General features: G+C 36.8%; 2 protein-coding genes across 3 annotated transcripts in view; one reads left to right on the top strand and one right to left on the bottom strand.

The window, feature by feature from the left end:
* LOC127471864 (uncharacterized) overlaps positions 1-4,592 on the bottom strand; it is a 31,385-nt gene extending 26,793 nt beyond the window's left edge. Inside the window, exon 1 of the mRNA XM_051789257.1 lies at positions 4,583-4,592. Within this exon, the coding sequence (XP_051645217.1) occupies positions 4,583-4,592 (10 nt within the window). The remainder of the gene's footprint in view (positions 1-4,582) is intronic.
* The window catches only part of ANXA1 (annexin A1), a 360,547-nt gene that overhangs the window by 329,420 nt on the left and 16,936 nt on the right, over positions 1-14,191 (top strand). The gene's annotated exons all lie outside the window — the stretch shown is intronic.

A 14,191-nucleotide genomic window follows, 5' to 3' on the forward strand; every position in this document is an offset into this window, starting at 1 on the left:
AGAAATATACCCTGCCAAATAATATATTATGAAAAAGTAATTATTATTCCAGTGGTTAGTGGAGCTTTTTGTTATAAAACCAAACTCAAAGAAACCCCATCCAACCCCAAACAAAAAATACAAACAAAAAACCAACCAAACAAAACCCCCAAATTATTCTGTGAATATGCATAGAATAGATGGCAGTGCCTCTGAGACAACCTAGAAAATATAATCAGGCACGCCTGTCTATCATATGTTATAGTAAAAGAAGAAACACACACTGTCTGCTATTTAAAGTATATTATCTAAAGAAAATCTCCATGTAGACAGATGAAAATCAATCATTTTTTTTCTTATGCAGTGTGTTCATGTTCTGCATATGGCCAAAAAAAAAAAATAGCGTTATAAGCTTACCTAGACCTTTTATATCTTTGAACCAGTTTTAACAGAATATCTCAGTAATTAGTCCACAGTCCGAGAAATTTTACATGTAGCATTGCCAGCTACAACATGAATCTATTTAATGCCTTTTCAGATTAAAAAAAAAAATCACTATAAAAAATCACTATAAAAAATCTTAGGATATTAGAGATTAAAAGTCATCTCACAGATGTATAGGATTCTTCCTCTGGAGTTTCACTGCACAGCAAATTCTAATTCTCAGTACTTTAATTGTAACTGTAATACCAACATTGTATGCTAAGTGTATTCTATAAGATGCAGGGAAACAACTAAAACAGTCCTGTGCTTCAAAATCATATTGAGCTTTCCTTGGCTTCTGATTACTCTTAGAGCCAACCTAGACTAGCTCTGATAGTGGGCCTCTGAGGATTTCTGTAAATCAGTCACATATGTAATTCATTCAAATTGCAAATTTTGCAAGTATGCTACATATCTGGGAACTTCTGAAACACAAGGCACAGCTTATTGTACTGACAGGTTCTACAGACATCAAAGAAAAGATGCAGTAAAGGGGTGGAGAAACAAGTTAGGTTTGTATGATATGTTTCCTTAACTCCGGAAATACAGTATTTAAATCAATAATGTACTCAGTTAAATATTTGTGGATCTCACTATATGAGTATTATAAACTCCACACAGATTAATTTTTCTATGTAATAAAAAGGCATTTCAAGAGTATGGCAGAAAAAAATAGAAAACAAAGAATATCTTTGTGTCTATTTCTTGTTAATTTAACATTGTGTTTTTGTTGTATGAATCATTGTACAGCAAGGTACAGAACACTGCAATTTTCATCAACATGGCAAAATAGTGGAGTGACTTTTAGCATTTACATCAATTTCTCATATCTTGTCAGGGTAGGAATTTGTTGAAATTTATGATTTCTGAGGAGCAGTAAGGGTGAATTAACTTAGTACTTGGTCTCAGCCCCACCCCTGTATTGTGACTAATACCCACTCATTTTCAGGGAGCTTGCAGTATCTCACTAAAGGTTGTCTGCAATGACAGAAGAATATCTATAAAATACATAACAAATGTACTTTTAATAACTTTGTATAGAGAGGTTGTTGGAGACTAAGCTTCTTCATTGTTCCTGGTTACAGCACTATCAATGCATAGTCTCTCTGCTATTCAATATTACCCACAGTGCAAGTGAATGCACTAGGCTTTCTTATGAAAACATCAGTGGACTGAATGGAGCCTGTCCCACCCTATGTGCTCTGACGCAAGACAAGGAACGGCAGAGTGAGAGAGGATTGGCAGGGTTTTGTGGGAGTATCCTTAAAACATGGTTCATTAGAACAGCCCAAATGAAAGAGAAGACAGTTGCTTCTGTGTCTTGGGCAGATGGACAGTATTCCCTTCTTCATTAATGGAGCACAAAACTTGATGTGGATAAAGAATAACTGTTCACGCAACATCCTAAACAAATAGGTGTTGACAACCAAGACCACATTGTTACTCTTTGTTTCTTACAGAAAAGTGGAAATTATCATTTTTATTGCTGGCACTGCTGATTGCTCAGTAAAACAGGAAAGTAGAGATGTAGTTGCAATATTCAGTGTAGCTGAGTGGTTGGAATATGGGCCTTCTGGGGCCTGTCTCTTGATTGTGGATTGGATAGTAGCTTCCTCTGCTATTTACCCACTCTCTGAAAGGTTTTAGAAGTCTGGTCCTTCCTCACTGGTGCTGTGTCACATTGATATCAGCTGGTATGAAGATTCATATGGTAATATCTTTTATAACTCCATCTCATCACCTGAAAGTAATTTAACAACGAACTCAAAAGATGTGTTAAAGGCAGATATTTGTTTACGTTACTACAAGCTACAATTCAGTTTTTGTACAAATGGAAATGAATTATGCAAACATTTTCCTTTTACTCAGTCTGGTCAAACTACATTTTTGTCTCTAACTTTCTCAGGTTACACTGCCGTAAGCAACAACCCTGCCCAATGGTATTGCCTAACAGAGTTGTCACTCAAAGGTGTTGCTTAACTTGTTATTCCTCATTCTGGTGTGAAGGAAGGTTAAACAGTCAGTCAGTCAGGTTAGGTACACTAATATAGTATATTAGCAAGACGAAGAGAATATATAGAAGCTATCAACTGCTAAATTGCCAATATGGAACGCCAATGTCAACATTCCAGCTTGCTACCACAGACAGCAAAGCTTTTTCTTGCTATATTTTGTTTATCTTACCACTTTCCTCTTAAAAATAAAAATATGTATTTCCTACTATAAGCCACAGAAATGCTGGAGAAAAATGCAAGAATCTATATTTAATTTTCCTTGGAAAATTATGTGAGTTTGTATGTATATTGACACACACAGCTATTCCATTTGTATTGGCTAGACCTGAGATTCCATGGTATTCCCAATCTTTCCTCATTCGTTAGTCAGATGCCTGAGAATACAGACAGACCACAATGCCCCACTAATGGAGTGCTATTCATCTCTAAATCAGATATGACAATTTAATGTTAATATTTATTATTGCATTTAAATTTTAAGCATAATTCTCGAGAAGTATATTTGACATCTAAGAAAAAATTACTTTTACAAATATGTGTGGGGAGGCCTCAAATAGGTTCATTATTATTATGTAAGAGAAAACTATTCCCTCATGATCCATGGGCAGGATCTGCAGGTTGCAAAGAAAAAGACAGAAATGTTCCTTATCTTTCTCTCACGCCTCTTTTCAGCAGCCTGCTCCCTAAGGTGGGACAAAGCAAACTATCCTGCTTTTTTATTATAGGCTTTGCATGACTGTTCATTTATTCTTTGATTAAACACCCTTGAAAAGCAGTCATAGAATCTGGCCTTCTGCTTTCACTTATGTTAACCCCTAAGTACAATAAAAGTCTCAAACTATAAATGACTGTAGATTCTGAACATTTTAATTTTTGAGACCCTAACTTTGGCTGGCTGCCAACCCTCACATATCGCCACATCCTGATAGGCATAAGAAACAAAAAAGTCTAAACACTCAAAATAGTATTTTATATTTTATATAACAAAAATGCTTTTAAGAGTACAGGTGCAATTTAAAGACAATTTTCAGATGTCAAAGCTAGGATACATGCTATCTCTGTGGAAGATCTAAGAGGAAACCCACAATTTTTGGCAATATAATTTTTTAATTTTGTTGTGGCATAATGATCTCTTCTTTGAGGCAAAATCCTCTGGCAAATTTATTTGTCTTGCAAGTTTGGGACTTTTTTTAGCAAACAGGAGTTAAGATTTCAGGGAAGTAATAAGTAGCAGGGACATGAGAATTTGAGCAAAGGTCTGAGTTTTCAAAAAGATGTTCCTAAATAAAACAATCGTAGAAAAGAAAGTAGGACTTGCTTATCCCGTTTTTAGTCACTTATTAGTTAGAATAGTTAATGTTTAAAGTCCAGCTGAAACTCCCTCCCCTTTAGTGTAAGTTCATTGCTTCCTGCAACTAAATTGATGACTTGTGAAGATTTCTGAACTCAGTCTCCTGAGAAAGAACTCAAGGTTCTAGACCACCAAACTTTTTAGTCTTTCACCAGAAGCCACATTCATCAGCCCTTTGATCATTCTCCTGTACAATCTCTCTTGTTCATCTTCTAATATTGTATTTCTTGAAATGACAAGTGTCATGCCCGAAATACTTATTAACTTGTTGATCTGTGGAAACTCAATCCTGTTTTTCTGAAAACTCACAAACTTTTTGTAAAACCTGCAGTGACTTCACTTAGAAGACCTTAATTTGTCACACTTTTCTAAAAGTTTATGAAGACAGGTACATAATTTTCCAACTGGCCCCTAGCATTTGGACACACACTTTCCTAGGTTAGCAAGATAGCTTTTGAAAAATAATTAGCTGTATTTAAAACTATACTCATTCATTTGTGGTTATCTTTCTGCTATGTAAACAACTTAGGTCTCTTAATATGTCTTTCATATCTGTGGGTTCTTTTTTTTTTTAATTTTTTTACACCTGAGAAGCTGAAAACAGAGGGTTTTCCTCTTTACACTTTCCACTCAGCTTATTTAATATAATAGTGGCCTGGCTCCACCCTTCCACTCTCAACAACTATATGCCATAAGGTAACATTATGAACTTTGTTTTTTTAAACTAAACAAATATTATATCCTAAAAAATTACCTTCATCCATGGTAATCAGTCTGTTTCTCAGGGCCAGTGTTTTCACAGAGATGAGATTAACTTCTGGTATTTTCTGAAAGCCTCCCACACAGTGTACATAAATATTTAACCTGCAAAAAATGCAAGAGCTTCATTAGGCAACAAGATACCTGTAAAAAGTAAAATGAGAGACATAGATCAAGTTTCTTCTGGCTGATTCCTAGGGTGGGAAATGTTGGTTTTACCAGTAGATTAGAATTTAATAAATGAAACCAAATGCTGTAGAAAGCATAATTCTAACTGAAAAAAAAAAAATACAGGCTGATGTTATATATCTGAAACCAAAAATACCCACAAGGGTTATTTTAGAAGTGTTTCATCAGAATATTTTACAAACCTCCACTCTTCCCTATTTCAGCAGAAACAATCTGAAATAGTATTCTGTTCCATTTCCAGTAGTGATGAAACTGGTAAAGATGCAAGTGGTGTTTTATGCAATTTCAGCCTTAATTTCATACGAACTGAGCTACTACATGGTTCCAGATGAAACTGTTGCCACATTAGAGCAAAGTTTGCCCTGCTTTTTATGATTGCTTCACATACGTGTATGGCCATTTTCCTTCTTTCATAATTAAAGGTAAAGCCCCTACTCTTTTATCATTGCCAATACCATTGTGCTGTGACTGGCCTCAGCTGAGATAGGCAGATTATTTTGATCTGCAAATCAAATATGCTGTTCTCTTGGAATAACTCCAGGCACAAAACTTCTGATATATTCCTATATTATTATGAACAATACAGCAGCAGAAACTGGGAGAAGCAAGTATTATTCCACAGTTGCAAAAGCAAATACAGAATGAAGTGTTCACAGGCTGGTGTGATCCACCCTCGGCAGGTGAGAACAGTGGCTCAGGATTTCTACCTCACAGCAATTGTTCTGCACTCCACCCTTATGCCAAAAAGGATTAAAACCAGGAACTTGCCTTTAGATTGTAGTCCAAAAGGAAGGCTTTTGGTATCACTAACTCAACAAGCAGTTTTGCTGTGGGTTTATAGGAAGCAGCTTCATTGTGAATCTTTGTACAAATAATTGACAACTAATTTAATTTTGAGGACTATTTTCTCTAGTATGCTATTTTGAATATGTTATAGCTTCACTGGGGAGCAAAGAATATAGCATGATATGAGACCTAGATAAAAGGCTTCTCTGAGAGAGTACTTTTCTTATAAAAAAGGAACCCTTTTGTGATTTTTCTTCTTATGATAACAAAAATATAAAGGGGTGCTTTTTTCTTCCCCCATCCTTTCCTCTTACCACATCAGTAAAAAAAGAATAAGGAATAGGAAAGGAGAAAAAGAAATGGGAAAAATCAACCATCTTAACAACTGAGGGTGGTGGATTTTAAATATTCACAGCCTTTTATTTTATAAAATTAAAAACATATTTGACAGGTTATGTGTCCAAATCTTTTTACAGTAATAAAATTATATATGACATATGATAAGCACTACAACTATTGCTAAAAGAAGAAACTGGCAAAACAAAAAAAATTACTGGACTTCAAGTTGTATTTAAATAAGATATTTTAGGTTCCTACTTCAATTTTTTAATATTCACTGTAATGTTTACTGCTTTGTTTAATCTTTTAAGGAATGTGTAGTAGTCCTAGTCTTGAACTATAATGTGACTATGCTAGCTATTAAACAAACATAATAAAACAGATTAGTAGTGCTACATATATCTTAAGGCTGTTTCTTTCAGTACTTTTGTTCTGATTGGTATTCTTGCTAATTTTACACTAAGAAGAATCCCTACCTGACAAACCTTCTTTACATTTTTACATAAAACGCCCTTCACAAAAAGCCTATAGTAATCAGTTACACTTAATGCCTTTTTTTAAAATCAACATCATTGGGACTCACTATTCCATTCTTATCTCTGGTATTTTCTCATCCATAATACTTCATGCATAATTATGTGAAGATAAATCTCATGTTCCTCTTTGTGTATTCCCATTTACTTTGGTTCTCTTTAGAACCTTGTAGCAGCTCCGGGGAGAGATAATTTATTGTAGTATAGAATTGGGCCACATTTCAAATGTCACATCTGCACCTTTCTCTGAGGAAATGAAGATGCAAATCCCAGCTCTGAGTTTTGTATCTTTAGGCACTTCTATAATGGGACAAATTACAACAAATACAAATGTGCCTTTAAGTTTCTTCTCTTTGAAATAGTAACAAGCTTAAACTCTTTAAAATTTCTCATTAATAACTGTGGCTTGCACTATGCCACCCACGGTGTCCTGGTGGTATTTCTTCCCAAACAGCAACAGTCCTGGGACAATCCAACCTAGGGTAAAACTGAAACAAAAGAATAGTTTTCTGAGGTTTTAGCTGGAAATGTAACAAGGAATTCCTATTCAACATCGCAATACAGAAATCTGTAGGAAATCTCCTGGATATAAATTATATTACTGAATGTCAACAACAAAATTATATTTAAATTGAGGAAAAAAACATATAAAATGGAGAAGGCAAAGAAAAGTACTTTTTCAAATGGAATACTGCAGTTTAGATATTTCGCTATGGGTATTTTGTTTTTGTGAAGGTTTGAGGTAAAAGCACATGAAGAGTTTCATTTTTTTCTGAGAGGAAACTGTTCTAATGTTCTGTAGAAGTAGATCAGTTTTGCAATCACTGACTAACTGAGAATTAGTTCTGTCTCCTAATTTTGGCAGGTAAGCTGTTGAGTGAAATAGTAACAGTCAAACTGTCTCAAACAAATTTTCCTGAGCACAAAACCCCCCTATTGTTAACGGAAACAAGGTATTACAAGAGCAAATGGAATGTACAGTTTCCTCAATTTTTTATGACTGTTCTTACCACACCCTGAATGTAGACAATGAGCAAAACATGATTTACTATTATTCACTTATTATGTGATTCCTGTTTCTGCATGGTAATGGGACCCAAGACAGGGCTGTGCCACTCCGAACAAATATCAGCTTGATTGAAGGGACTCTGAAGTTTCAGAGTATGATACTTGCTCCTCATTGTAAATAAGGAATAAGATATGGTTTATTGTTTAACCTGGGCATTTTTTGTCAATCAATCTGCTCACTGGTATAATTCAACATACAGAAACAACCAAAGCAGCACAGTTTGCTAAGAAGATATTTGTAAATATACTCATATATTTATAATATTTATTTATAAACTTATTAATTTTCTTTAAAAGAAAAAGAGATGCACAAGAAATGGCAGTAGATGTAAAGCTACTTTGAAGGATCTAAGCAATGTCAGAATGTTAAATAAACTGGGAAATCCTAGATGGCTAAATTTAACCTCCATATTGCAATGGCACAGGTGATTCATCTGCTGATTAACTTTTTGCTAGTTAGTGCTGTCTCTTCTTCCTTTGAAGTTACGACAACATAATTCTGGAGCAGGGTTCAGTCTCTTGTAAATCACAGAACTGCTCATCCTGCTTCTTGGTCTCAATGGAAGACACTGCCCAGTTCCACTTGTCCTAAGACAAGTTGTGACACATCAGCACCTCTCCTGGGTTTACTATTTGGTTGGGGTTTTTGTTCTTGTTTTTTGTTTTGTTTTGTTGCCGTTGTTTTGGTTTTGTTGTTTTGGTCGGTTTGTTGGTTGGCTTTGATTGGAGGTTTTCTGTTTGGTTTTGGGTTTTTTTGGTTTGGTTTGGTTTTTGTTTCTGTGTTGTTTTTATTTTTTTTTTCCATCAAGACTTTTCTCTGTCAAGGGCACTGACCTTTCCACAGCATTAATAATACAGTTCGATTGTTTAAAGAAGCACTCTGTCATTTGTGTTCCCTTCCCTTGCATGTCACTTCTGTTACTATTTACACTTTCTGATCAGCATTACACACTTCACAGACAATAAAAATCTTATGCATTCCGAATTTGTCTTGTACCCTTAGTACTTTCACCTGAATGTGCACTAAGTTATCTCTTCCACAATGACTTACTATTTTTGTCGCAGCTATATCAACATACAAGTCTGTTTTTCTCTACTGCAATTTGGAGGAATATTTGTGTAACCAGGGTTTGTTTGCAAGGTTTTTTCCTAGAGGCTTCCTAGCAGGTACAGATTTTCCACATACAAATTACTTTGGCATACAACCATAGCGGAGTCAGGGTTTATGACTGGAAGGCAGGCTGACAAGTTCAAAAGCTTCTGGAAGTGTTTCTCAGTTTGTGCCTGAGCCTCCGGGCTCCAAGCTACAAGTTCACCAAAGGGGGGTTATTTAAAAAATATACAAGGCTCCAAAAATTTGCCCACCAAATTTGTTAGAAGAGACTTCAGTTCTTTTAAAACCTTAAACGAGAGTGTAAAGGAGAAATGTTGCACACGTTTTTTTCTGGAGGTACTTTTACTGACAAACTTTAGAAAATAAAGGAACTTGGCAAAATTTTAAAGAGCAATATTCAACCAAAATAAAACATCCCACAAAGCATTGACTTAGCATGTTCTAACCCATTCAACTCAGTGAAATCCAACAAATCAAGCTTTAAGTTACCCAAAATACTAAGAGAGGAGATTAGGAGAAGAACAAGTAAAGAAAGAGAGAGAGAGAAAGAGAATTATAACTACCACCCCTAGATCCAGCATATCTACCTACCAGGAGTCCAGAAACATGGTGGGGTCCAAACGACATGGAGAGCACATGTTGCTGGTTTTATTTACTCTGTCCCCCCTGTGCTCACACCACCCCACCCCCAGGTGGGATTTCCAGCCCACTGGCCATTCTGGAGCTCCGGGTCAGGGTGAGGGGCAGTGCTCCTGGTGTGTCCGCCAGTGTGGAGCTGGGTTAGGGGCTCCAGGGTGTGAGGGGCAGTGCTCCCAGGCTGGCCAAAGAGACTCCAAGGGTCTGGGATATGGGAGAGAGCATCACCTCACTTTCGTGAAATTCGACCTGTCCTTCCCCCTCCATGCACACTCACTTGAGTTGGTCTGAATCAATAATTAATAAATAATCCAGTGTCTCACAGTGTCCCTAAGATGAATTTCTGGTTCCACTAAAATGAGAATTTGATCTCATTTAAACTGAATGGGATTTCTAATTCCCAAAATGGTTACCTTGGCATGATTTTACATGCAGCTATTCTGCCTGTTTGTAGTAGGGCATGGGCTATTTTTATTTCTCTATGTAGGGGGCTGTTCACTAATGTTTTGTGTCTTCTGGAGAGCCAGCCTTTGTTTTACCATGAGACTCAGAGTATCCCTTTAACCTTCTAAAAATCTCTGGAGCTACAGAATAGGTATTTATTGCAACTAAGTGAGCAGTAAGTAGTAGACCTAATTACAGAAGTAGGTGTATGTTTGATTAATGCATGGAATTCCTGTTGCCTGGGAATTTTTGCCAATTCAGTATTTCATGAGGCAAGAACAAAATGCTGGCAAATCTATTATGAAGACAGAGGTCTTAAATATTCTCTGCATTGCAAAAGCAAATTCAGCTAATCCTATCTAGAAATTTCCTCAAAAATATTTATTAATTATTTTGAATCAGCATCAAGACACAAAAGCATTTTTTCTGATCTTTTCCCTATTTACAAGCTTGCAAAGAGGTCCACAGCTGAAACATGATCTGGTTGGTAAATAACACAGTAATGAAAATAAATCCTTTAACAGAGAAACCATAAAAGATATTACACAATTTTGATTGTGTCTTATTGTGTCCAATATTTTGGTTTTTTAAGCATGAAACTAGAAAAGTTCTGTGTCTAGATTTGAGGCTCTATGCCATCCAACCCATAGTATAGGATCACAGGGATACCAATGACTACAACTCGACCGTAGATGGACTGACTAGAACCATGTATACTAGGTGCAAATGAAGACAGTGTAGCTGTTCTCACTGAATTTGAAATCTAATCTGCTGTAATGTCAAAGGAATAGATGAAGGTCTGAGGAGGCACTGTAACTCAGCATGCAGGAAAGATATTTTTCTGAATAATGTAACTGAGATATGTTTCTTAAAACAGGGTTTATATAGGAATTGGCAAATATGTATCAGTAAAAGTACTGTGTTCTTTCTGGACTACCTTCTTCGAACTACTACTGTCTTGGGTAAAACCGTTGTAACTTATACACAGTCTTAGATCTGTATCACCTATATCACTTCTCTGTTGCTTGAAACTTGAGTACAGCTGCTACATTGCAAGTCCTGGTTGCCTAAGGAAATGGAGTAATGTTTCTCCGTAGTTTTTTAGGATGTGGATAAAAGGTACTGAAGATAATTGAAGTCACAGGGTGCAAGAGATGAAAGGCACAGATTCCAGGTGGCTCAGGCTTGATATCAGATGGCTCAAAATGGATAACTATCCTGGTGTGAAACAGGCAGAGCTCTGATTTATGACTTATTGCCTGACAGTACTCTCAGGAGCTCTTTCAGGATAAAGCTATTTCATAACAATGTGATATGTTAGCATCAATTTTAACTTAAAGTTTATCTCATATGTAATCTGAAGGTCATTTGTAAACTGGGGTTTTCAGCTGAGTGTAGGTAGAATGGTCATCTCCCCAGTTCCCTCAGATTTAAGTCTTCTTTAAGGTAATTTGGATAGAATAAACACAGAGCTACAACAGGGTTGGCAGCAGCCTCTGAAATAGATGTAATGGCTGCTGATGTTTCTCTCAAACTCCAAGAAAATTTCTGACTCAGTGTACTATTATTTTGTGTAGGCTTGGGGAAATTCTGTCTCCCCACTTGAGCTGTTATCACTAGCCTCAAAAGAAATATTTAGTATGGCCATATCTGACAGTTTACAAAAAGGAACCTTTATTTTTTGTCTCATATGAGAAATTTGAACACTATGACAGTGTCTGCATGCTTTGCCACTTCTGAATAACTAATGCCAGGTCAACAATACACAGACTGTTACAGCTTTATGAAGCAAATGGTGGAGTAACAGTTAAAAACTTAACAATAAACAATTGTTAAGAGTTCCATCCAATTAAACTGCATTTTTTAAGTGTCAGCATTTTACACAATAAGGCACTCTAGCACAGATGGTGACTCAGTCCAGCTCCAGGAAGATGATGAATCAACATCTGCCCGCCCATTAAGAAGGAGGAAAAGTAAATGCAAACAGCTTTTGCAATGCGTTGTAGTACAGTGGAAACACAGACCTTAAAGAAAATACAATGAATTAAAAAAAGAAACACAACAAACAAGAAACAAAAACCCAGAGATGAAAAATTACTATGAAGAAAATTAGATAATAGTCTAATTATGGAGAAACTATATTAGATAAAAGAGTCGACATCAAGGAGTGTCTAACTTGTAGCACACTGATTCCTACCCTTAGATATGCTCATTTATAGACAAGGGAAACAGTTCCAGAAAAAAAGTGTAAACAGAGTTTTGGCCAACGCTTCACACAAGTGAAATAAGACTGGTAAAATCATTCTGATAGTCGGGAGTGCAGGAGTAATCTGAACATCACATATCATAAATAAATAAACCTAAATACAATCTGACAGCTTGCTCACAATATCACCGTCAGTTGGTAGGCCCCTTCAATTATTCAGTTTATGCAAATATCTGAAATACTTTCGTAAAACAATGTATGAAATGTGTGGGGAAATAGGAAACAAAGTGCAGGGGAAAATTGATGTCAGAGAATTGCATGGGCTGGGTGCTCCCTGGGGGCTGGCTGGTGTTCCCATGAGAGTCAGCAAGGCCCCTCATACCCCAGGACTGGGGTGGTTGGCCACTGTCACCTTCAGCCCTCCTGGAGGCTCTCCCCTTAACCTGGTTGGAAGGGGAGTTCCTTGACTGTGATAATCCTGCACCAGATTATCCCCAGCACCTGCAACCAAACCCTACGGGCAGTACATGTTTAGGGTCCAGCCATTTATACAGAGCTATTTTAAACAGAGGAAGGGGTAAACTATGCTGGAATGTATACGTAACATTGTGTTACATTTGAGAAATTTACGAGAGTCCCCTCTAATAATAAACATCAGTCTGTTCCACTTCCTCCTCATCTATCTATCTACAGGTAAGGTGCTGTGCTGGACATGTTCTGTAAAACGTCTTTGGCTGGGTTGGTGAGGAAGTGCTTGCAGAAAACCACTTCTAGCAAGCTGGGATACACCCTCAGCTTGTGCAAACCACTCTCACTTTGATCTTCAGAGTCTAATCTGATTGTTTCAACCTCTTTCTAGTTATGCAGGTGCCAGTTATTGCCATTCTATTAAGCCTGCAATTTTCCAGGTGTTTCTTTTCAAGAAAAAAAAAGGGGGGGATTTGTATTAAGTATTAGACCTCTTTTATTCCTGGGCCATTTCTGCCATGGGCCCATGTGCAGAAGAAGCAGAGCTAATAGCCACCAGAGCTCAGTGAATTGAGGAAGCTGCATTGACTCCTCACTCTTTTTTATCTAAAAGTTGCAATGAGCAAAGATATATCTTAATATATTCACTTTGTACTGGTATCAGACATGTCATAATGTGAAGGGAGTAACTCAAGTTTAGTTTTCTTAACATTTAATCATACAATCCCGAAAGATTTATGGCAATTTATTACAGTGAGGGATGGGACCACGGCAGGAGAGGAGAGCTACCACAGCATGCTTATTGGCTGTCTTTTCCTTTCTGAAATCTGCACATGCTTTCTCCAGCACATAGTTTCACAATGACTTTTTCCGTGTGGTTCTCTGTTTTGGGCAGCACCCAGATAGCTGCTGCAGATGATTTCTGCCGCTGTGGAAACACTCTGGTTGCTGGGTGGAGTCTCCCTCACAGGCTATAAAAGCATTGAGAACACTGCTCCTTTATTCCTGACTGTGCAGCCCCGCAAGGCAGTGTTTGTGAGGAGGAAGGTAGGTTTTTGTAGTTCATTACTGCTCTCTGTAAACCTGACACACTTTAAGAATCCTACGCTGAATTTGCCAAGTGATCTGGTGCAAATTTTCTGTGGGTTGGAATTGCTGGCAAAGGAAAAGATTGATGTGGGGAGGAGAAGTTCTTTCAGTTTTGAAATATTTTATGGCAGGGTTTGGACAATTATTGTTTTCATTTAATGGAATTAAATAAAGGGAGTTAAAAAAAGCTTAAAAGTTTAAAAGGAAATGTATTTGAAGTTGCCCATTTCAATGCTTTCTCTTTGCCTTTGTAGTAGGCTGCTCTAGAAATCTACAGTAAAACTGGAGGTCCTAGAAAACTACTATTCTTTCTATGGAAACTTAAAATATAGATACAGCTGTTGTTACTTCAACAACAGTTTGTTGCTTTGGGACTGTAGAGTCTTTGCTCATTAAAATGATGAAGATCAAATCTTTAGAAATCAAATCAAACCAATCTTTTAGAAGCATAAGAGCAAAATCCTGGTTTTATGACTAAGAACATAGGCAAAGCCACGTAAGTGCTCTGTCATCTGTGGTTTGTTCTGCTAAATCTTTCCACAGAACTTTACAAGGATGAGATTGTTTTTCTCTCTGATGTTTTCATATTCAGCAGAATTTCCAATGCAAAATGAATTATTGCCTGTTTTTCTGATAGGGTGTCATGACTATAATTTAGAGCAAGATCTTGGTCTCTAGCCTTGGACAGTAACTGGAGATGTATCTGACATGGTTCATGATATGGTTAAATAA

Source organism: Manacus candei, unplaced genomic scaffold, assembly GCF_025592945.1.
Source record: "Manacus candei isolate 608988 ecotype Guabito, Panama unplaced genomic scaffold, ASM2559294v1 h1tg000027l, whole genome shotgun sequence".
Classification (NCBI taxonomy): domain Eukaryota; kingdom Metazoa; phylum Chordata; class Aves; order Passeriformes; family Pipridae; genus Manacus; species Manacus candei.